Source organism: Musa acuminata, chromosome BXJ3-11 (genome assembly GCF_036884655.1).
Source record: "Musa acuminata AAA Group cultivar baxijiao chromosome BXJ3-11, Cavendish_Baxijiao_AAA, whole genome shotgun sequence".
Lineage (NCBI taxonomy): Eukaryota > Viridiplantae > Streptophyta > Magnoliopsida > Zingiberales > Musaceae > Musa > Musa acuminata.
In genome coordinates, this window is record NC_088359.1 from 334,793 (window position 1) to 358,910 (window position 24,118).

The window sequence follows — 24,118 nt, forward strand, 5'->3', positions numbered from 1 at the left end:
ACAAATATAATAAAAATATATTTTAATTAAAAGAAAACACATATTCTTAGATTAAGAAAACATTTTTCCCTGGTCGCAGCCGGTGAGCGGGAAGTCCTTTTCCAACGAACCCCTACGTCTCATGGCGATCAGTCCTTTTCCCCTTGCTGTGGCCGACCAGACCAGACAAGGTCCCCCTGTTCCTCCTCCTCCTCCTCGCCACGCCGCCACCATCACCAGCACCCTGTTCCTTCCCCTCCCAACCGCCATTCTTGATCAATTGCCTGCGGTCCGTCCGCTCCCATCGAATCTGATTCTCGTCTACTGCTCAGATCTCGTTTGCACGGCTTGAATCCACCTCCCCAACGGTAGCTTCCGCCGCTGCCACGATGACCTCGGCGCGTCGCACTTTGCTCGTCACCAACCACGATCGGCCCTTGAAGGGCCAGTCGTTGCTCGGCAGCCCTGCGAACGCTTCTCCCCCTTTCCTCCACGGACTCCGCTGCCTCCTCGGCGGCGTTCACCCGCGCAAGAACCCCTGGAGGCGTTCCGTCCTCGGCGTCATCCTCTTCTCCTTCATCGTTGGTTTCTTCTGGGGCCTCTTATCCTTCGTCGACCTCGACGACTCCTCCGATATCTCGCCGCCCCACGTCTTCTTCTTCGACCCCATCCGCGCCCCTCCCCCCGCGGAAGAGCAGGAGCGGCTCCCCGATCCTTTCGACAAGCTCTTGATCATAGTGACCCCGACGTACAACAGGGCCTTCCAGGGCTATCACCTGAGCCGCCTCGCCCACACGCTCAAGCTCGTGCCCCCGCCCCTACTCTGGATTGTGGTCGAGACGAAGACGGCCACCGCCGAGACCGCCGACATTCTCAGGAGATCCGGCGTCATGTACAGGCACCTCGTATGCCGCAAGAACACCAGCGTCAACCTCCACAGAGACGTCCGCCAGCGGCACACCGCCCTCAAGCACATCAGGCTCCATCGTCTGGACGGAATCGTCTACATGGCAGATGACGACAACATCTACTCGCTGGATCTCTTCGACCGCCTGAGACAGATCAGGTAGTAGCTGGTAGCAGCAATTACATTATTCTTCCAGCATAATCTGCCGATTTATTAGTTTGAATTGTCGCCTCAGATAGTATGACTTAATGAGTGCACTCACAGTTACAGTATAATTCGACTTATTTAAGAAGCCTGAATCATCAGATTTGCTTAAAACGATTAAGACAGAGATTTACCAGATTTGACATGTCTGGAAATGGTAGCTATATGCTGCTGCAGATGAACTACTTGTTGATATGTCTTTACACAAACCTTGACTGTGAATGGAGTACCAGCTCACTTGTATTTTTTTGACAGAAAGAAACAAGTGATAACCATGGCCAATTTCTGAACCTTCAAGTATGTTACAATTAAACATATCGTTATGCTTGACAAATGACCAACTGCATATGTTGCAAATGCTACACTTGATTAAACTTTGAGTACACTACAGTAGGACACTCCTCTGTAGTTATGTGCCTTCTTCAGAATGCAGTAAACCTGAGAATTAACAAAGTCATTTTAGTTCTCGTCCTCTTGACTTTGCAGTAAACCAGTGATTTAACTAAGTCAATTTATGTCTGCTTGAATAGCTAATTACTCCCTACAAGGTTGTTTAGTAAATTTTTGTTACTCTCCTAAATGTTGAACTGTTATCCTTGTACATCATAACTTATTTACAAGTGCATTAGATGGTAAGGGCTTTCGAGTTACTGCCTGTTGATCCGCTTTCTTGACAAAGCAATTTGTGTATATAGGAGATTTGCCACTTGGCCTGTGGCGATGCTTGCTCAAAGCAAAAATAAGGTTATTCTACAAGGCCCAGTATGCAATGGAAGAAAAGTGATTGGATGGCACACGAACAGGAAAGGCAACAATCATAGGAGATTTCATGTTGATATCTCAGGCTTTGCTTTCAACAGCAGCGTCCTTTGGAATCCGAGGAGATGGATGTATCCAAAAGACATCATTAGGCTACTGGACACTGTAACAGAAAGGTTTGAAGTACGTCTTCTGTTTCCTTTCCTTGTAGTTTTTAGCTTGCCAGTCAAAACTTTCACTCATAAAATGTCAAAGCTCAAAAGTAACAAGAGAGAAGATCTTGAATGAATGAAAAATTAAAAAATCAGAAGCATCGAATAGTTGATTTGCATGTCTCAAACAATTTGGAAGATCAGCACTTGTGTTATGTTTCACAACTCCTTTGGCACCATCCTCTCTTGTTCACCTAAATGTTGGGTATTTTTTTTGTGTATATCCTCTTCTTTATTCTGTGTTGGCATTGCCAGAAAATTCCTCTAAACTTGAAATTTTGATTATGCACTGAAGACTTTAAAATTCAGTTATTGGTAAATCTTTTCAAGTTGAAGTGTAGCCAAATTTGGAGTTTTCAACTTGCTAAAAATAAGTTGTGTACATGTAACCTTTTCATTCTATTTAAGTCTACATAACTCGAGGTTTTTAGCTAGCCTCATCCACACTGTTTCTGAACTAATGTTGAATCTTCTTTAGCAGTCAGTTTGGGTCTATTTCCATAGACAGCCTCAGGCCCCAAGGATTACCTGTTCCAGAAAAATAAGAAATCTATCCATAAAACCTTGAATGTTGCTTGAAGCCTTGAAGTTTTTATTTAATAAAAAAATATATTTATATTGTCTAGGTCACAGTATCATCCCCTTACACAATAAAAATTTACTTGGATGCATACAAGGAACTTTATGGTGCTCTTATTTGTTCTTTATCCTCTATAATGTATCACAACTATGAATTAAATAATTCAAATATTGAACACAGTTAGATCAAAGTTTAAACAGCTTATTAATGGAATATGTTAATTCAAGATATTATTCTTATCAGAGTTCCTTTTTTGGTTGGATACGATGCTATTCTTTTCCTACTTGATTGCATACTTTTATCTACTGCTTACCAAATCCATCTTTCGGCAATATAAAACTGTTTTAAGTATAACGTATGCAGGATACAGGATTTATCGAACAGATAGTCGAGGACGAAGGCCAACTAGAAGGCTTACCTAATGATTGCTCAAGGATTATGAATTGGCGTCTGCAATTGGAATCTAGAAGTCTTGTTTATCCTAGAGGGTGGCAGATTTCAAAGAATCTCAATACTGTTGTTCCTTTAAATTAGGAATTCTAGCTTGTCCAAGGTATGCCTACTTAAGTTTGGTTCTTATTTTCTAATTATTCCATCACATTCTTTTAGATATTGGAGGCAATGTTTTGGGCAGCCATCACCTGGGCCCTAAGCTACTGTCCAGTTAATCTTTGTCTCTCTATGTTTACAAGGCTTCAACTCATTTGTGTCCTTACTACTGTTTCATCTTACATTTGCAGCTTTGTGGTCTTTAATGATGGTCTTCTTCGTAGCAAAGCATCTATGCTCAGTAATGGTTCTTTCCCTCCCCCACCCCCATCAAGAGCACATTTAATATGTATTCATTATTCTTTTAGTCAATTTATGTACAAACACATTATAGAAGAGTGATTGTGTTTTTTAAGAAATTGTTTCAGGATCATTTCTATGTTCAGTCGAAGAAATTGTGCTTGATGCCTTCGTTTTCCTTTTTCTTTTTCTGTGTCGGCTGCATATCGATCTGAAAAAGTATTTTTTTATATTATTTTTCTTTTAATCACATTATTAGCTCAGTGGAGGATTGTTGACTGACATCCATGTTGGAGGGGGAAAAAGATGAGCTGGTTCCTATGACATGTTCATCTCTTGGAAGTACGTCTCATAGTTCTCTTTCTGTAGTTTTGGTAGCGTGTTTGTGCCTGTGAGAATAATATTAGTCTGTATCTTTAATGTTGTCAAAAATGATAACAATGTTCGATATTACAGTCATCAAGTTTTGTTACATGGATCGACTCCTCGTGGGCCCTCTCCTATTCAGGTTTACCTGACGTGATAAATTGACTCATCGTGGGCCCTCTAGCTCTTGAAAAATAGTTGGGCCCTCTGCTATCTGCAAACGGGCCGTCAAGCCCAGGGTTCAATCTTCCACGCTTCCTGCGCAAGCGGTCACCCGAGGCCGAGGTAAGAAATGGCGATAAAGAGGAACAGCAGCAGAAACAAGAGCGGTGAGAAGAAGGAAGCTGAAGGGGCAGTGGAGTAGGGGTAAAGGTGGGGGCACTAGTATGAAGAAGCAGCAGCCAGAGCAGAAGCCTAAAGGGGGGGAGAACAAGAAGAAGAACAGGAAGGAGAAGGTCGCGGGAGATGACAAGACGAAGAAAAAGAACTTGAGTCGGAAGAAGATGGAGGGCGTGGGCGAGGATAGAAATCAAACGAACAGGAAGAGGAAATCGAAGGAAGGAGTCACCAAAAAAGAGGAGGCGCAGGAGAAGAAGAGGAGCAGAAACGGGGACATCGGTTTCTCCTCCTCCATCGCCGCTGACAAGGAGTCTGGAGGTGGTGGCAGCGCTTCCTGCAGCTTCCCGATGAGCCGCGTGCGGCGCCTCATGCGCCTCGAGGGCGGGAACGCTAATGTCACCATCAGCGGGATCTCCTCCGACGCCGTCTTCCTCGTCAACAAGGCATCCGTAAGCTCTCCTATACCCTTTCTCTTCGTCTTTCCTTCTTCCTCCTCCAAATCAAGACTTTGTCACTAGGGTTTTCTGGTTTTGGGCGTTTAAATATGGGTTTCTCGATCCCATTATCTTGTGATTTAGATAACAAAACGTGCTGTGGCGGCTGTTTCGCTGTTACCTCATGATTCCTTATACCAAAGCTACAAGGAGTCGTGTATATTTCGAGGGTTTTTTATCTTCTTGGCCATAATCGCATTGCTTCGGTTCTACGAGATGCTTCTGTTTCCAGCTATGATTCGTTTACTTGCAAACTTACCTTTTGGTAATAGCATTCCATTTTTTCCCTCTTCTCTTTCTTTTTTTTTTCCCTTTTTTCTTCCTTGAATAGCATCTTGGTTTCTCTCTCACGTTTAATGCTAATTCTAGTAGTCACATTTTTTCATCTTTATCTCTTTGACACGCTTAGCGTTTTTTTGCCTAAATGCAGGAGATGTTTCTGGAGAAGTTTGTCAAGGATTCTTTTGCTAGAGGGATGAGGAGGCAGAAGAAATCCGTCACCTACAAAGATCTATGTCAGTATCTCTGTCTAAGCTTGGCGAAATGAGATCTTTTTTCTGTTTTTGCTTTATTATTATTATTTTTTTCCTTTGAGTTGCAATATTGGTATATTTCCGTCTTTACTATTCTGATTGAAGGTGTCTCATTACTTCCTAATGATGTTTATTGATCATGTTTTAATTGTGGCTTCCAAATCACGCTCACAGAAAAGAAACAAATTCCAAATTCATATTTTGGGTTACCTGTCAATCTTCTTCTAAACTCGGGGTCATGCCCAACGACCTCTGCTTTTCTTCTATGATCTTTCCTTAGAGACGCATCTGACTAAAACATCAGCACATTAATGACTGTTTTGTTTCTTCTTTCTCCCAGTAGTTTTGATTGTTAATTCACTCATTTATGTCTTTGTAAAATTAACTCATTTATGCAATAATACCTGGTACGGTTGTGATTGACTTGTTTAGATCAATCTATGATTCATAATAGACCTTTAAGTTATAGGTGCATCTTTCTTTCATTGACAAGGTAGAATCCTCTTGATGCTGAATTTTTAGATTGCAGGATTTGATTGCTTCGATTATGATAAACGTGATGCGTAACAACAATGAATTTTCATATAAATGATGAAGCATGCCTTTTATGATGATAGCTATGCGCTAGTTCTCGAAGTTGGCCAATATTGTCTGGTTTTGTTGACATAAGAATAAGCACTTATGACTTGACCATGGTGTTCAGTGTTCCATCTTTTTCAGATCTAACCACTAAAGTTTGTGATTGATCAACTTTCACAATTTATCTTTGATGGAAGGTTATTAGCTGGCTGTTATTGGAGTCAAATTAGGAAATAGGAATCAGTGTTTGGAGGACAATCATGATTATGTGATTTTTTTTTTCATGTGAATATTTTTCTACTTTTTCCCTGAAGATGATTATGATTGTAACATGGTTTTTCCTTCATTAAAAAGGTTTAGCTGTATTTTGCCCAGACTTGCAACATATGGATCTAATAGTTCAGCTACTTGATTGTGATTTGTATAGAGTAGTTGACAATTGATGAGCTAGCTTATCGAGGATTGGTTGGGCTTATTGATGGAGTTTATGGAGATCAACTTTTTCATATGCAGTGTCAGATTTTTAGCATATACTATTAAGTAGGTTTTTCTGGAAAATTTTGACAAATCATCCAGTTTTAAATGAAGGTTTGAGGATTTATTGATTGGCAATTCAAGATTTGATATGGAGGATAATGGGTTCAGATGTATGGATGGTGCAACCGTACTTTAAGCCAAAGTGTACTCTATTAGGATAACTGACAGAAATCGTGATTTGTAAGCTTAATATTGTAGTGTGGTCATACTTAGTTGGCTCTTTCGTGATATGCCTTTGAGATTAGCATCACTCCTCGTATTGACACTTGTGACTAACCTTTTTTTATGCTCCTTTCATTTAAAGAAAAAAAATTCAGTGGTCCATTACAGATTTTGGCAACTGGTCCCGTATACCGGACACAATATTGACCTGTACCTCAGATATCATCAGAAAATTAAGAAAAAGAAGAATTAGATGCTGATCATGACCAATCTGTATGGCACAATATCAGTCCTTTATTGGATCGGTAAATTAGCTGTTGGTGTGGATTGATAAATATCTGTTGGCTCAGGCTGGTAAATATCCAGTCGACAACACGCTGTTCCATACTATGCTGTGTTCCATGTTGAAGATAACAATGTTCTACCTAGCAAAATTTGCCAGCTGATTGATGGTTATGTTGCCATATTTAGTTGTGTGTGACCTCCTTGCAGAACAAATTTAGAACAAAGGTTTGTACAAGCAATCACAAGTTTTCCCATACACTTCATAAAATCCAGATGTCAATCAATGTTGAGGAGTCGGTTTCCATCCACATCCATGCCAAGCACACATGAATCACAGTTGCTCTTCAAAACATAGTTGTCAAGGTGCAACCGTTAGTAACCAACCTGATGGAATTATGAACATAGCTGTCGTATCATTGTACTTTTGTTGGAGAGCTCAACACCTTGGCTTGTTATTTTTGACATTTGTTTTCCTCTTTCATTCATTACGATGTGATTGGTACATGCTTGCATTCATCATACCTGCTGATTCTTCAGTCGAGTATCATCCAGGATTTGGTTTCTTATGTTGCTGCTATCAGTCTGAATCCCGAATGGCTAGGTACTTTTTGGATGGTTGACCTTGCTCGTGAACTGGTTCTGTAGTCTCATGGTGGCAGGCTGTCTGCAAGACTCAGATCCTAAAAGTCCTGAACCAGCGAAGTGAATCAAATGCTACTTGTGTCATTTTCTCGTTCTATGTTTGCCTTGGGTGACTGAATTGAATTGTACTTGGAGAAGACAAATCTGCAACTTGAAAGCTAATGACTCTCAAGTAACTATGACAATGCCTTTTTTTTTTTTTCTTTTTCAGCATCGACCGTCCACTCTAAAAAGAGATACGAATTCTTGTCAGGTAAAATTTTGCATTCACAATCATTTGTGTAAAATGGAAATGACGTATATCTATCTATCTATTGACGATTCCTTTCCTCCTATTGTTCAGATTTTGTCCCAGAGAAAGTAAAAGCCGAGGATGCATTGAAGGCGAGGGCACTCGTCATCGGTACATGATTCCGCCAAAAGCTTCAAATGCGAGAGCACAAAGCAAACCCTATTTTTGTGTGTCAATCTCTGTACCTTCATTAGGTCTCCCCCATGGGAGGAGGGAGTTTTGATATATTGTTGTGTGTGCTCGAGCATGATAGATCGATATGTGAAATACTGAGTTCAAGAGCGTTCCTCTTTTACCCTCTTATCATCCTCGTGTGATTGATGCATTTGGTATTTAAACTATTTCCGTCATGGAAGACTCTTTAAGGTTAGAGTGAGAGTTCATTAGTAAAATGGCGATTTTCTTACAAAAGTTGTTTCTTGCGGTATAGCGTACTAATGTGTCTTTACTCTTTCTTCAAAATGATAAAAATATGCTCGATCATTCATCTTTTTTTTCTAGTTGAAGTCTATTTTATAACTAATGTAATTTTAGTCATTAACTTTTTAAGTCTTTATGGTTTATTTTTGTCTAAATGATTTTTATATTTTTAAAAATATAGCATATAAGTTCTTTCCATCAAATCTGAATTAATCGTTTGAGTTTACTTATATGATAGGTGGATTCATAATAAATCATTAATATAATGACATGTGTAATTTAGAGTTAAGGTTTATTTTAGCTCTTATGGTTTTCACAATGAACTTCTTAAGTCCTTATAGTTTATTTATGTTTAAAATAATTTATATATTTTTAAAAACGTAACATATAAGTTTCTCTCGTTAAATTTGAGTTAACATATGTTAAAATCTATTTACGTGGCATGCTTACTCATAATATATAATATTATATTATGTTACTTGTCACTCATCAACTCTAAGGCATATGTCATCATGTTGCCCACAATAATATTACTTATCCTCGCGAACGACACCCGCTTTGATCCTGATAAGTACCACCATATCTTGTAAGCCATCTCCCCCACGAAACACGACATCATAAAGACGAAGAGCAGGCGAAATGAGCGATTAAGTTAGTCCATGTAGCCCTCCTGCACTCGCTCGCTCTCCTCGACCAGCTTATTGAGGAAGAGGAAGTGACGAAGGTCATAGCGGCGGACGAAGGTAGAGAGACAGAGGTAGGAGAGGCCAGAGGGAAAAATGAGGAAGAGTTGGACCACCACGTCGTAGGTGCGATGGGTGGGGGCGTAGGAGAGGATAAAGTGGGAGGTGGTGGAGACGAAGACACCCAGCAGGAGGAAGAGGGACAAGGAGACCACTGCATATCTAACTATCACGAACGTTCGTCACGCACCCACAACATCTTTGCTTAACGAACTGTTCATCGCTTTTGCATGCTTGTGCAGATGCTTCGCAACATGTTTTACCTTGGTTTTGTGTGTGTTTGTTGAAAAAATGTAAGCAAAAATAATTCATGGTGCTATAGTGCGACCGCTCATCATGCCGGGCATAACTACCCTAAAATGGCTTAGTTTTCACGTGCCAAGCCTGTTTTTTTGTAGACCACAACCATGCGTGAAACGTCGCTCATCTTGAACCCTTGGAACCCCCCAAATGACACAAGGGTGGATGGGGCTTCGGGGTAGTGTTGGGCGTTGATTGGTATACATAAGTTCACATATTAACTTAACGAGAACTTGTCATCACACCCGACACCTGGTGAGCAATCGTTTATGGGCTTATGACTGTTTGTTTTGCCTTTTAAAGTCATTGTTTTCTCCTTATTCTCTTTTCTTTCTTACACTCAAAGTATTGGTTGAATTGCTTGTAAAGCTTTTTTCTTCACGAGACGTTAGAACTTGTCCACTGCTCGCTTTCGAACTAAATAACTTGCTCTTTTTACAAGTCATATGAGACATAAGTGAGGTTACAAATTAGCTGACTCTTAGGGGATTTATATCACAAGGGCGCCTCATGACTTAGGCAATCCTAGCTAAGTCCGATAAGTTGGCACAATGGTGTTTCACAACTTAGGCAACTCCAGTTCGTGACTTTGTCACAAGGGTGCCTTACGACTTAGGCAATTCTAGCTAAGTCTATGACATTGTGATATCAGAGTAGGTAATTAATTTGAGCAAACAGTGAAGAAACTTTACAATATTGCCATGACGAAGCATCATGGTGAATTGAGCAAGATGGGACAAGTTGAACCATTGCCTTAAGTGGCCACAGGTGGGCTGCAAGTGCAAACACGACGAGCAAAGAGTTGACTATTCTTCGAGAGTAGAGAAGGGTCAATCTGGAGTGCCAACTAAGGAAAAATAAATCATAAAGAAAGAGTCACAATGGTGGAAATCTACTTTGATGTTCTTGAAGTAAGTTTGAATGAACTCTACTAAAGCCAACGAATGCTTCTTGGGATAAAATTTACAAGGTTGATTTGGTTCTTCAAAATTTATCAAATTTAGTTGAATTTAAAAAAATTTATCATATTCACACATTAAATTAAGTATAAAATATTAATTTAAATATATATAAAAAAGAAAAGTGAAAAAAAAAAAAACAAAACAGGATGAAAGTGTGATTGATGGCACTTTTGCCCAAAGAAATCGTCTAAAAACAATCGTGCTTATTAAATGTTATGAACAATAAAAAAAAATATACAATAAAGGGTTTTTATTTCTTTTTTGGCATTGGTTACGATTCCTACGAAAAGAATGGTTGCGGTGAGCTGCTCATGTTTGGTCACGCAACCCGTTTCAATATGTTTACTACATTCCCCACCCAACCAAACCGAATCACCAAAGAGGAGGTTCCTCTCTTCTTCTTCCTCTTTGCGGCATCCCTAGCTTCCTTCCGTCCGTCCCCGCCGAACAACCCAGATTTCTCGGTAAGAGGGGACAGCCGATTCCGTTCAGAATTCTCATCCTCAGATGGGGAACACGGGGAGCAGCACCATCGACAATGGCCATCGCCGGAATTCCCGCCACCATCACCACCTCCACCTGCCTCCTTTCGGGGCCTCCGATGCTCCTCCCCTGCCACCGCAGCCACCGCTGCAGCCTCAGCAGCCGGAGATCGTGGCACAGTACCCCAATCCCTACTTCCCGTACGGCTACTACCCCAGCCCGTCGCCTGCTATGCCCGTGCCGCTCCCGGCGCCGTTCGACCACCACCAGCGCCGTGAGTACCCGTTTCACCACCCGGGGTGGGCCAACGGTGGGAGGTACCCCTACGGCGCTCCGCTTCCCGCGCCTGCCCCCGCCCCCTACGTCGATCACCATAAGGCTGTCACCATCCGCAACGATGTTAACATCAAGAAGGAGACTCTGAGGGTCGAGCCTGATGAGCAGAATCCCGGCCAGTTTCTTGTGGCTTTCACTTTCGATGCCACCGTTGCTGGAAGGTGAGCCTCCGTCGCAGAGAATACAAAATTGTTCGTCCTTGTGATCATCTCAACGTGCAAGTTGTTCTAATTTTCCTAAACTTCTTCTTCTTCCGCCTCGTCAAGTAACATGTTCCCTTAGGAGTAACTTGTTTAAACTTGGCTTCACTTAAAAAAGTTTTCTATTGATTCATCAAGTATTCCTTCTTGAAAAAGTAACATCCATAAGCAATAACTAAGAAGGTAAATTGTGTACTCCAACCCGATGTGATCGTTCCGTTGTACTATTTGTCTACTTTTCTACTCTTTCCTCTGATTTTGATGAACATTTGCTTTGATGCACCGCACAGAACTGACTTTCTTTGTTCCGTTAGTGGCTATTCTGATCATGTTGGTTCTTTTCAGTAGCATTTTTTCTATAGCCATGAAAGTTACATCTTGTCAGATATGAATGAATTGCTGCCAGTTTGAAAATGTCACCCTCTTCTGTTTTCCTATTCACATGGACCTAACTATGTCCTGTTGTCAGCCAGATAGCTATTACCAACCGGCGGCAAGCCGATGGCAGTGGTCCAGAAGTATGCATACCTATGACCCACTTCCGATAGGTGATGATGAACATTGGACTACCATATTATTCATGGTGCTCAGCTCCACAACAAGGATGTTTTCAAGTCTGGGCAATGATAAGATGTTGCTTAACCCTACAAATTTTGGTGTTTATAAACTATCTCATCCAATCATGATTTGAAATGAGGAAGATTGGAATGTGGAGCATAATATAAATAAGGAATGAGTGGTCCAAGAAAATCTATTGGAGTAGGGACTGAATATATTGCCGTAATCCATAATTAAGTTGAGGTTAGATAGGAATAGCTGTTCTTAGTTAATTTTGGCAACTGATCAATCAGTCTAAATGTTGAGTTATTGTGTAACTTCTGGTGGCTTCTCGGCGAACTCCTTGACTCACCTAGATTCCTCATCCAGGAGCACCACCCTGTACTTTGATGGTTCAGTAACCTGGCCATGTTGTGTCAGGTATCCGCAATATGCTCAAGATGATGACCACCATACTTAAAAGCCACTTATGTGTTCTTAGTCCTGCAAAACTCCTAATTGTAAACACGTGTGTTAACACACTAGAATTTGCTGTCCAATTGTATAGATTACAGTAGGGACTTCTTGATTAGTTGAGGTGGATCTCAATTCAAATAATTCAAAACTTAGAAGTATATTAAGATGAGCGCTTATAACAGTTTTGATGTTATCTTCTAATTAATAGCTAAATTATATTTTAAGAAATTTTATTGGGTTGTTCATTCTGGGATTTATAAATTACAGAGCCAGCTACTGCAGTAACAAAATATATCTGGAGAAACTATCGCCACATTATTTTTGGATCCTAGTTACTATTTTCACAAAATGATTAGTTTAACTGAGCCTGTGATGATCCCACTAGAGTAGCATGGTTATAAAAATGTGGGTTCTTCATCCCTGGTTGGGAATTCCACTGTAGCATTACTGGACCCATGATATTCATAATTTCTTTCTGTTTCAATTAAAGCTAATTACCTGCATATGAGAGTTCACTGAAGCTAGTTCAACTGTACAAATTGTGTAGGGCCATATGAATGTGTTATGAAGTTGTTTATGACTGCATTACTGTTGTTGCAAGTTGCAACTGGGTTTTTCTTTCAACCATGTGATATACTCAGATTGACTTCTTTTCATCCATCTGAGCTGGGAACTACTTTGAAGTTATAACTGCAGTTTGTATATTTATTGTTTTTTTCCCATCCACATAGTGACAGGAAGCTTATAATCAATCTGAACAAGAAAATGATGAATTCTTTGTGGTGGTTGGTCTGGTGAATATGATGGTGGATCTTGAGTTGTCATTTGTTCATGCTTAAGCATGGAGATGTCTTCACCCTTGTGCAAATATTTTGGTAGTAAATGTCTTCATGTGCATTTTTTAGATAATATTTCTAATCTGTACTCTCTTTTTCATTCTGCAAACAGCATCACTGTCTTCTTCTTTGCAAAAGAAGGCTCGGACTGTAACTTGATCACAGTAAATGAATTGCTTAAACCAGTCACAGTACCTTTTAAAGAAGGTCTGGGCCAGAAGTTTAGGCAACCATCTGGAACTGGAATTGATCTCTTCCTGGTTGATGAGGTGGAGTTGATAAAAGTGGGAGAATCAAATGTCTACCCCCTAGCTGTGAAAGCAGAAGCTTCTCCATCCAGTAATCAAGATTTTGTTGAGCACCAGCAAGTACAATCTTCAGACTCACAGATTACACAGGCGATTTTTGAAAAGAAAAACAATGCTGGTTATGATGTGCGTGTGACGAAGCAGATCTTATGGGTAAGTGGAACCAGATATGAGTTGCAGGAGATTTACGGTATTGGCAACTCAGTTGGTGGTGAGACTGATGAAAATGATTCTGGAAAAGAATGTGTGATTTGTCTTTCAGAACCACGTGAAACCACTGTTCTGCCTTGTAGACATATGGTATGTTGAGCTAAATCGTAGCAAACAATTGTTTGTTCTTATATTGCTCTATCTATTTTGATCACAGATTAACATCCTAATATCTGTTTAGCAAGTAATTTCATGATAAATTTAAAGTAGACAATGGTCAAAGGAAGTAACATCCTAATATCTGTTTAGCAAGTAATTTCATGATAAATTTAAAGTAGACAATGGTCAAAGGAAGTTGGTTGGTATCTGATTCCTTGTTTGTACAATAGTTGACTGGATATTCGTGAAAATTTAGGTACATGATAGATACTTATAAAACCATTTGTAATCCATATTACATGAGCCTTTTCTTTAGGGAAAGGAAAAAAGCTATGCAGCATCGATGCATACATTTGGCTTTCTAAAGCACATATTCATGCATGTATTGTTTGGATATCTTGTTATTCATTGTATCATGTTGTTTATGTAGTTTGTTGGTTCATCTATGATATTTAATATGGTAATAGCTAGCTCCGATGGTTTTACATCAAACTCATGTAATCATAAATGTTGAGATTTTTTGCTGTGTTGGAGTATATTCTTCGCTTAAATTTATGCCTACTTACCTTTTTTTGTTTGTTCATGTTTGTAAGTTTGTATTTTTAAAGGTGGAAAGCCCAAGTAACCTAGAGTTGTTATAGTATTTTTTTTAACATTCTTTTTACACAAAGAATAACTGCATAATAATTAAGGATCCATTTGGTTCATGCTATTATAGCTAATGATTTTTTCCAACTATGAAACAGCTTATAACCAAATTCTTGAAGATACAATGTGCTGAATTTTAGAAAAAGAAAGGGAATTTTTTGTTTGGTACACTGATTTGTATAATGATATGTATGAGAAAGTGACATTTTATGGACGATGTGAGGTGGAGCATCTTAAATGGTTTCATCATGAGTCCTAATGTATTTTCCCTTAATCTTCAAGATTAAGTTTCATAACGGATGGTGTTTGCTGGTAACATTGCTTTGAATTATGATAGTAGAGTGAAAATAAACTATAAGGAACCGTGGAGACAATCTCTGGAAAAATGAATAGATAAATTACATTATCGGTAATACAGTAAAAGAGATGGAAGTATGGAAAATATAGATGGTCAAAAAAATTATAAAAGGCAAATAACTGTTGGTTTCTTTGACTTATTGCTGAAGAGGTAGTGGAGCCATTAAAACTGAAATGTTTGGTTAAATTGGATAAAAGTTTCTTGAAGTGGTTGCCTTCATGGAAAATATAGGATATACTGAGGGCAAGTTATCTAAGGTGAATTAGACATGCTAAATAACATCTACCTGGCAAGATGAATTGAGTGTGACTTGGTTCAAGAAAAAGACTCCAGAAGAGATATAAGAAGACTGAAAGGGCTTGGCCTGGAAGGATTACCATGCGCTTGGTTTATTTTTGGGCATTGTTCTTGACCTAACTTAATGGCAGAAAAGGATCCATGTAGTTGACCTTGAGTAGCCATTAACAGCAACTTTGTTGTTTGCATTACAACTTATAAGAGTAGAAATTAGGAGAAATGTTAAAGGGCTTAATCTCAGTAAGGAATAAAGCAGATAATGGTCCCTATTGCTTAAGTACCGGGTTGTCAATAATCAAGTTTAGGAGAAATGTGAAAGGGCTTAACCTCAGTAAAGAATAAAGTAGATAATGGTCCCTATTGCTTAATTACAGGGTTGTCAATAATCAAGCTTATAACGGAGCTACTTGTAGAAATCATGGTGGAAAATTAGCCAGATAGCTTGACAAGAACTAGCACTTCAGAGGCTTTACAGAATCAACTGTTATGACCAAAGCATTGACATGCAAAAGACAAGCATGTCTTAATAATTCTTAAATTTACTGACTAGCATCCTATTTTCCTTGTAGATTGCCTGAACAGCAACATGTAGGGAATGTGAAAGTTAATATACAATGATGCTGTTGCAAAATTCTGCAACCTCTAAATTGTGGCTCCTACAAACTAGAAAATGTGAGATATCTAAAGACATTGATGTTTTGTTGGGCACCAGTGTTTACATCTTTAAAGCATACATTCTGTTGCTTAAGTTGAGTGCATTCTACTGAAGTAGGCATTTTGGATTACAAATCTTTATGTTCTTGCATTTTTAGCATATTATCTGCAGAAAGTCTTACGGAAACATAAACAACGCTGGATTTCTTTCAGATAGATCTAACATATGCATCTAAATCGTCTCTCTTCTTGTTGTAGTGCATGTGTCGCGAATGTGCGAAGGTGCTGAGGTTCCAAACAAATCGATGCCCAATGTGCCGGCAGCTGGTGGAGCAGCTACTGGAGATCAAGATCCATAACAGAGCCGAGAAGTGACAAGAGAGAGAACACCCATCTCATCAAAAGTCCTATGCCCTGGATCCTGAGCTTGGTTTCAAGAGAGAGCCAGAATGAGGCATATGGTAAGAACTGTATGCTTGTGTGTATATAATAATTGGCAACTGTGATTTATTTCTATGGATAAATAGCTGGGGTTTGGACCGTGCCAGATGTATATTCTTCTTAGCATCAGCTTGTGTTTGTGAGGGTTGTTGAGGCGTCACTGTATGAGACACTGTTGAGTTGCTGTTTCTTACAGGTGGGATCTACTGTATCTGGTTGTAGTCAAAGAATGAGCGAGCGGTGAAGTGTTGACGAGATCCACTCTTGTATTTCATGCAAAATAAATCTTAGAAGCTTCATCCCAACCATTGCTGTGTTTCAATTATCGATTGCCTATGTATCTGATACCTTTGGCGGCTGAGACAGGAAGATCCCACCTACCCGTTGTTGACACCACGTGGTAAATGCGGCCCCTCGTTATTGGTCGATATAAATCAGATCGGCTTGAACCAGGTCAGATATTTTGACCGGCCGGGCCAAGGTTACGGTTCGATTCGGGGGAATGCACGGAACCGGCTACGTCTTCCCCGATGGCTCGAGGGGTAGGTGAGGCTTGTGGTAGGTCGTTGACGGCCTCCCCAGGCACGAAATCCATCCCATTCTATATATTTTAATTCCTCCCACATCTAATCGGGGCGGTAGGAGGAAGGGGGAGAAGAAGCGAGAAGCGGATCCATCGATTGATCCATGGCGGCTTCTTTTTCTTTCGCTTCTTCGAAATCTTTACTCGGGGGAAGGAGATCCGACGGGGTCTCCGGCCTCGGCTTCCGTCAGCCCTCCGATCTTCGTCGCCTGTCCTCCTCCGCCATCCAGATCTCCATCCGGCGCTGGGCTTCCCTTCCCGCCAGAAGGCTCGGTGAGCTCCCCTCTGTCTCCCCACCGATCACCCTCTTTCCCTGGTTCCGTTATGATGACGTTTTATCATAGTTGCTTGCGGTCTTCAGTTCAACAAGTGATCTCGTCTTCTCGATGACCGAGCTCATCATGCGTTTCTGAAGCTGTAATTCTTGTTGCATCATGAAAAGGAAAATTAAAAATAAAAAACTTTGAAATCTCTCATCTTGATGTCGAGAATCATGTTCATCGCTAGTCGGTACCAGTGTCATGGTTGCTACTTATTTGCGGGGCCAAGCTTTCTATGAGTCATCAGTTTATGCATTAGATCAAGAAGGGGTCTGGAGATGATCTTGTGTAAGAAAACGAAGGCAGATTCAGATTGAACACAAAGGAAATTTTGACATAATAGAAAACGGGAATTAAAGGTCTTCGTTGCCCTTATTTTCTCTGCCATGCAAGAAAGCTTGTAGACCAAATGATTTTATACATAAAATATCAGATTTTAGATTTATGTCGTCAATCAATCAGACCATGCCCGACAAACTCTCATGGCTACGTTTCTTGCATCATGAATTACAAATTCAACAAAATTAATAGCCAGGGAACAGGTTTGTATCATACACCTCAACACTACCTGTGCAAAAACTCATGCACTACCTGTGCAAAAACACTTTTCCTAAATTGTCATCCGAATATTAGCAGGTGAGTTTTTATCTTAGACTGTAAATTCTAATATTTTACTGCAATTTAAAGTATTACAATAAAGAAAATCTACCTTTGCGTCTTCTGATGCAATCTAGCTCTTTTTCCCACCTTTGTTTCTAGTCATCAACTTCATATGAAGCTCTTAGACGTAAGCTACAATATTAATATTGTTTATCCATTTTACTTGTGGTGACATCTCCTGCTTATATCAAGTTTAGCTTAGAAATTAGGTATACTTAATTTCCAACAGGTAGATGAATCTGCTTAAACTCAATATGTCATTGTAGTTAAATGTGTCTTGTGTGAGCCAATATGTCTGTGGATCAGTGGATGTGCTAATACCTGATCAATGTTCAACTGGCTGTATTTTATGCTTGTTTGTTTACGTTTGATCTCTAACTGGAAATTGCCTGCAAGAACAGAGGTGCGGGCAGGTGGAGATAAGTTTGGAAAGCACTTCGAAGTTACAACCTATGGAGAATCTCATGGAGGAGGTGTCGGTTGTGTAATTAGTGGATGCCCACCCAGAATTCCTCTTTCTGAAGAAGATTTGCAATTCGAACTCGACAGAAGGTCTTACGCTATATAGGCAGCCAGTCATTTCTTCACATGTATTTTGTTTATAACTAATTTTGCATTTTGTGTAACTAGGTGTATTTTTGTTTAACATTTGTGGTTCAATCTCCAGGAGACCAGGACAGAGCAGGATAACTACACCAAGGAAGGAAACCGATACATGTCGAATTCTTTCAGGAATCCATGAAGGTAAGTTACAGTTTCTCAATCATTGTTTCGTTAATTTCCTCATTAGTTCTTTTAACAGTGTATCCTTCTCATGAGCATGCTCTAATTTGTTGATGTGAGAACTTTTACTGCAGGAATGACCACTGGAACTTCAATTTGCGTGTTTGTACCAAATACAGATCAAAGAGGACATGTGAGTGCCTGTGATAACAAAACTTTGATATTCAAACACAGGAATAATTTAGTCAACGTCCCAAAGTTTCATGAGTACCATTGCTTCCTGGTTCTTATAATAAGCCATAGAATTACACACAAACCTAACTCATCGTTAAATAACCCCGTCTGATGTTGAAAGCCATGTTGATATTTTCTTCAACTTCTAACTGTCTCATACTTGGTCTTTTGTAGGACTATAGTGAAATGTCAATAGCATATAGGCCTTCTCATGCAGATGCAACATATGATTTCAAGTATGGTTTGAGAGCGATACAGGTATCATATGTTCCTTCCTGTTTTTATCTTATCTTTTGGTAGTCCTAGAATTCAGTCTATGTTATATGAGTTTATTACTGACATGTGAAAGATCTAATTTCATACAATGATGTTAATCATCAAATTTCCATAATTGAAGTTATCCTGATATGGAATTGTAGGGAGGTGGCAGATCATCAGCCAGAGAAACTATTGGAAGAGTTGCTGCTGGAGCTGTTGCAAAAAAGGTTCTTAATATGTATATGGGAACTGAGGTGGGTTATGTGTCATTTTGTTTTCACTGGTTTTTAGATGATTACCAAAGTATGCTGTCCTTGCATGGATAACCTTCACCTGTGATCCTCTGATCTCACACGTGCTTATTTAACATAATTTTGAATTTTTGGTATGTATTACGAACTTAAGTCATATTTTAGCCTGAAACATATTGTCTGATTGACATACGCATGCATGCTAGTGATGTAATAGCATTTTTTCCCCATATATTGTCAAAACATACACATAGATTTACCTTATTTTAATATCTTTGTTCTCGCATACTGTGCCTATACATTGGTCTGCTAGGAATATGTTCATAATATGTTGACTGTGCACTGAAAGAATGGCTGAATTAGAGTAGAAATGAATCATGTGATATGTGCTTCCAGTTTTGGACATCATTTTATGATTGATAATGTTTGTTCCATAAGGAGCCATTATGTAGATAGAATTCATTAGTTCTTGGCTGATGAAAAAATGTGGTCATAATCAAGGTTCTAAATATCTTACCATATCGGTGTATAGAGTCTTGTTCGGTACAGTACCGTATGGCATATCGAGTGCCGAGTGGTACACCTAAAATAGGTATAAAACCCTCCAAAAATACCTGAAAATAGAAAAAAAAAAGTTAGGATAGGGTTTTTAAGTTAGAAATAAATATTCATTTAGTATAGTTTTAACAAAACTAATGTAAATTAGGTAAGAATAGTGCTACATATTTTTTTCGGGCTTTGAGGAGTAGCCTTGTGCAAGATTCACAATTTCTGTCTATTTCGGATCTTCCCTTCGTTAATATTGAATTATCTATAGAAAAATTATTTGAATTGTTAGATTATTTTGTATACAACTTAAATTTTAAGATTCAAATGAATTAAGTAATCACATGTGTAGATATATCTGATTCTATCACCAAAATTAATGATAGACCTCCACGGGTGATGAATCAGGGTCGTCAATCCTATGTATCTCTATATCAATATGATATGTTTATCGGACTCAATCTTGAAATTGATCTGACGACATAGTGTATTGATACACCATATGTCATTGGTGCATCAATGTAGTGATGATTATAGATTGATCGTTATGGATCACATGTGTCCGAGGCGGTTTCTGAGGCATGTATTGGTGGATGCCAGAACTTCTACTTTCACTACTGATATGCTGCTCTGTATCATACTGTTGCTCGGATAAGTATGACCAACTATCACCGTACTACTGTTGGTCGTAAGATTCTCCATAATACGATGAATGTGAATACGATGAGCTTCATTTTGTGTTTATATTGTGTAGGCTCTGTCGAATCTACTGAAAATCATCCACTGGCTTACCCTTAATCCTCTCAAATTAGCCTCCTAAATTTGATCCAATCTACAAATCATTACTTTGTTAAGTTTAGGAGAGTGAAAATATGAGAATAATAGAGAGACTATGAGTAAAAATGAGTTTGAGAGAGTTTAAGAGAGTGTGAGAATGAAATGGATTAAAATAGGAGGGAAAAGGGTTTAAAAACCCTTGAGGAGGCCTCCAACGGTCAAATTGATCGTTGGAACACTGTTACCATTCGATAACGGTTGGTTTCGACCATTATCTGCTGGTACAAGTTAGTAACGATCGAAATTGACCAGTACTGATCGGTACAGGTTGATAATGATCGAAATTTCGACCGTTACCGCTCGGTACAGCCCCGTATCGCCCGATACAGAGTCAAATACCTGATACCGCCTGTTGCGGGTGGTCCACGTGCCGGATTGCTGGTGGACCGGTATGTATCGGGTGGTGTCACTTTGTAGTTGCAGATAAAAGTATATAAGGTGCACTTTGATGCTTGTACGAGTAGTTGGTATCACCATTATTTTTCCATGTCTGAGGGTCTCTATTCATGATATCGTCATGTAACTCAGTTATGTGTACACGAACTGGCTGTATAGGATTCTACTTGTAGTCAGTGATTTCAATAGGCGCTCGGGCGCTCGCCTAGGCGCTCGGGCGAGGCGAGGCGAGGCCCGAGCGCCTCGCTTCATGTCCAAGCACCTCGCTTCAATGAGGCGCCGCCTAGGCGCTCGCCCGAGCCCAAGCGCCGAGCGCTTCGGGCGAGCGCCCGGGTTAAACCAGGCGACCGAACCAGTGTTTTACGTCTGGTTCGGTCTCCAGTGCTTTAGTTGGTTCAATTGAACCAACTAAATTACCGATAGGCTCCCTCTCACGATTTCCCCGACTTCCCCAACCCTAACACTCACGATTTTGCCGTTGAGATTTCTTCTCCGTTGTCGTTGCTCTCTGCTGCCATTGTCGCTACTCGCCGCTACCACAATCGTCGCTCATCGCTATTGTCGTCGCTCGCCGCTCCCGCTCCCACTCCCACTCCCACTCCCACTGCTGCTCGCAGCTCCTGCTCTCACTCCCGCTATCGCTCGTCGCTCCCGCTACTACTGTCGCTGCCTTAGCAGCCTCGGTCTTCTCACACTCTTCTTACTATATTGTTAACAGTATATTAACAGTATACTGCTAACTGTATACTAATAATAGTATTTTTATTTATTAGATTAATAATATATTATTTTGATTTTAATACTATTAATTTTTATTTATTTAAAATTATTGTTAGGTTTCAGAATAAATGGTAAGTGTACAGAGCAACTCAATAGATTTGATGTAAAATTTTATTGTTTTGATTTTTGAGACTTTTTATTAATATGACATTGTGATTTTGTACTCGATTTTCTTAATTTAATAACATATTTTTTATTTAAATAATTATATTATATATTTTTATATTTTAGCGCCTCGCTTCACTCGGGCGAGCGCCTAGACGAGCGCCTAGCGCCTCGGGCGTTTTTGGACCTTGGCGCCTTTCGACGCCTAGCGCTTTTTAAATCACTGCTTGTAGTGATCCTTAGCTAAAAATAGCTAATGCAAGATTTTCAATTAGTTCTTTGTTTAGCTCTACATCTGTTTAACATCGCTTTTGTTCCACTGCAGATTTTAGCATATGTTTCTCAAGTGCATAAAGTCATGCTTCCTGAAGGAGTGGTTGATAATGAGACTGTGACCCTTGATCAGGTTTGTTATTGCTCAATTCTTTGAAATACTATTCCCATTTCCTCTAATCGTATTATGGTAAATTGACTAGATTTTTGCTGAAAACTTACCAGATCGAGAGTAACATCGTTAGATGTCCAGATCCAGAATATGCTCAGAAAATGATTGAGGCCATTGATGCTGTGCGAGTTAAGGGGGACTCCGTTGGTGGCATTGTGACTTGCATTGCAAGAAATGTTCCACGTGTAATTGCTTCACCTGATTCAACTTTCTTATTCTAATCATATAGCTTCTTCTTGGTGATAATCTATAATATTCTGCAATGAATTGGATTAATGGAATAACTAACTAGCTGGAAATCTTGTTCTCGTATACTCTGAAAACATTCTAAACCGAAACAACTGTAATCAGGGACTTGGGTGTCCGGTCTTTGATAAACTGGAAGCTGATTTGGGAAAAGCTATGTTGTCTCTGCCTGCAACCAAAGGATTTGAAATTGGCAGTGGATTTGCTGGTAGGTACATGTAGACAGGTAGCTTTTCTATTGTTTTTCGTACCCACCTGTGTTTTGATAATTATTTTCTTGATTCATCTTGTAGTTCTTTAGACTTTTAATACTCTGTTATCAACTCAAAAACTATATTTAGGAACTTTAATGACTGGGAGTGAGCATAATGATGAGTTCTACATGGACGAGCATGGTAATGTGCGAACAAGAACAAATCGGTCAGGCGGGATACAGGTTTGTCTTTTCTTTCTGTGGTTAATCTGCAGTGTAATGGTGTTTGGCATTAAAAGTTCAGGTCTTTATGAAATATGATGATTCCTCTGAACAGGGAGGGATATCCAATGGAGAAACCATATATATGAGAATAGCTTTTAAACCAACATCTACGATCGGGGTAAGCTGGTTTTAGTTTGTGCAAATTACATGCCATGCATATCCTCTGATCTCCATTGAACATAAATGGAAGGAAAAGATTACTGTGTTTTTTTTTTTCTGGTCAAATGGTTGAAGCAGTGATGCTTTTTGATGATTAAACCACCTCATCTTCTCCGTGGAAAACATAATTCATTTGACGACATATTAAATGGAATAACACCTTGGTGGAGTATATGCATCTTATTGTGATTTATTTATTTCATCAGAAAAAGCAGAAGACAGTAACAAGAGAACGACAAGAGACTGATCTTATAGCAAGAGGCCGCCACGATCCTTGTGTGGTCCCTCGAGGTCCGTGTTCATTTCCAATATTTCCTTTATAGGGTTTGCTGTACCTCTGAAAAATAACACTGGGAACTAATTTACTGTTTACAGCCGTTCCAATGGTGGAAGCCATGGTAGCTCTGGTGCTGTTGGATCAACTGATGTCACAAACAGCACAATGTGGATTGTTTCCTGTTAATCCAGCCCTCCAGCAGCAAATTGCTCCAGATCCAAACGGAACCTTGCTCACCCCAAAGCTGGTTTAATTGTGAGGAGGTTGATCTTGGTGGAGCTAAAGTGTGTGATTGAGGTTCCATTTTTCTGATTTGGAATAGTTGGTAATAAATGTTTGCCCTTGTTCTAAGGGCACCGATTTCCAACGGTGGTGCCCTCAGTACGGGTGACCTACCGATAATTATGTCTTAGTTTGGATGTCTCCTTAAAAAGAATGTTGCATATTTTGCAAAGTTCAACCTGATGGGTATTATTTACGGTTCATGTTGGACGACTATTATGGTTTTAGGCAAAATGATTGCCTTGTAATATCTCTCTCACGAGACAAACGTAGCGCTTAGTCTTCGGTGAAAAGCAAAATCATTGTTGTATCAGTCATTATTCTTAGTTCTTCCGATACAGACTGATGGTGGTGGGTCTTTCAGAAATTTTGGTATCATTATGCTGCTTATTTACTGACGATCTCGTGTTTCTAATAGATATGCCAATCTAAAAGCAGTAGCTGTGGTCGACAAGAGAAGTGTGGAAGCTCTACCGGTGAAGTGATGTGTCCCCTACCACCCCCAACGAGAGGACAAATGTGTTTTGTCTGCTTGTGTTCCTGCAGAGGTTCGCTTATCCTCCTCTCGGC

At 39.7% G+C, this 24,118-nt stretch overlaps 4 protein-coding genes across 7 annotated transcripts; all 4 read left to right on the plus strand.

Annotated features, from left to right (window-relative positions):
- Nucleotides 1-107: 107 nt before the first annotated feature.
- Nucleotides 108-3,557, plus strand: LOC103970054 (probable beta-1,4-xylosyltransferase IRX9H). Of its 2 annotated transcripts, XM_018820340.2 has the most exons (4): nt 112-1,045; nt 1,786-2,032; nt 3,005-3,194; nt 3,382-3,557. In XM_018820340.2, the coding sequence occupies exons 1-3, from the start codon at nt 369-371 to the stop codon at nt 3,173-3,175; spliced, it is 1,095 nt and encodes a 364-aa protein (XP_018675885.2). In that variant the 5' UTR covers nt 112-368; the 3' UTR covers nt 3,176-3,194; nt 3,382-3,557. The 2 variants fall into 2 exon arrangements, with proteins under 2 accessions (XP_065028842.1, XP_018675885.2); XM_065172770.1 differs by lacking the exon at nt 3,382-3,557 and having other exon boundaries at nt 108-1,045; nt 1,786-2,025; nt 3,005-3,169.
- A 400-nt stretch (nt 3,558-3,957) lies between these two features.
- On the plus strand, nt 3,958-7,962 carry LOC103970056 (DNA polymerase II subunit B3-1). 2 transcript variants are annotated; one of them, XM_009383690.3, is made up of 4 exons: nt 3,958-4,584; nt 5,060-5,144; nt 7,579-7,620; nt 7,711-7,962. In XM_009383690.3, exons 1-4 carry the CDS (start codon nt 4,183-4,185, stop codon nt 7,776-7,778), a joined length of 597 nt encoding a protein of 198 aa, XP_009381965.2. In that variant the 5' UTR covers nt 3,958-4,182; the 3' UTR covers nt 7,779-7,962. The 2 variants fall into 2 exon arrangements, with proteins under 2 accessions (XP_009381965.2, XP_065028843.1); XM_065172771.1 differs by lacking the exons at nt 7,579-7,620; nt 7,711-7,962 and adding an exon at nt 7,327-7,572 and having other exon boundaries at nt 4,028-4,584.
- A 2,441-nt stretch (nt 7,963-10,403) lies between these two features.
- On the plus strand, nt 10,404-16,273 carry LOC135652918 (probable E3 ubiquitin-protein ligase LOG2). Of its 2 annotated transcripts, XR_010502257.1 has the most exons (4): nt 10,404-11,064; nt 13,066-13,561; nt 15,786-15,988; nt 16,165-16,273. XR_010502257.1 is itself a non-coding variant. In XM_065174254.1 (3 exons), exons 1-3 carry the CDS (start codon nt 10,592-10,594, stop codon nt 15,900-15,902), a joined length of 1,086 nt encoding a protein of 361 aa, XP_065030326.1. In that variant the 5' UTR covers nt 10,405-10,591; the 3' UTR covers nt 15,903-16,273. The 2 variants fall into 2 exon arrangements, 1 of the variants encoding a protein (XP_065030326.1); XM_065174254.1 differs by having other exon boundaries at nt 10,405-11,064; nt 15,786-16,273.
- A 169-nt stretch (nt 16,274-16,442) lies between these two features.
- On the plus strand, nt 16,443-23,751 carry CS1 (chorismate synthase, chloroplastic). Its single transcript, XM_009383692.3, has 13 exons — nt 16,443-16,824; nt 17,933-18,083; nt 18,199-18,275; nt 18,389-18,447; nt 18,663-18,746; nt 18,908-19,000; nt 21,987-22,067; nt 22,160-22,291; nt 22,458-22,560; nt 22,694-22,788; nt 22,883-22,948; nt 23,196-23,280; nt 23,365-23,751. The coding sequence occupies exons 1-13, from the start codon at nt 16,656-16,658 to the stop codon at nt 23,517-23,519; spliced, it is 1,350 nt and encodes a 449-aa protein (XP_009381967.2). The 5' UTR covers nt 16,443-16,655; the 3' UTR covers nt 23,520-23,751.
- The last annotated feature ends 367 nt before the right edge of the window (nt 23,752-24,118 follow it).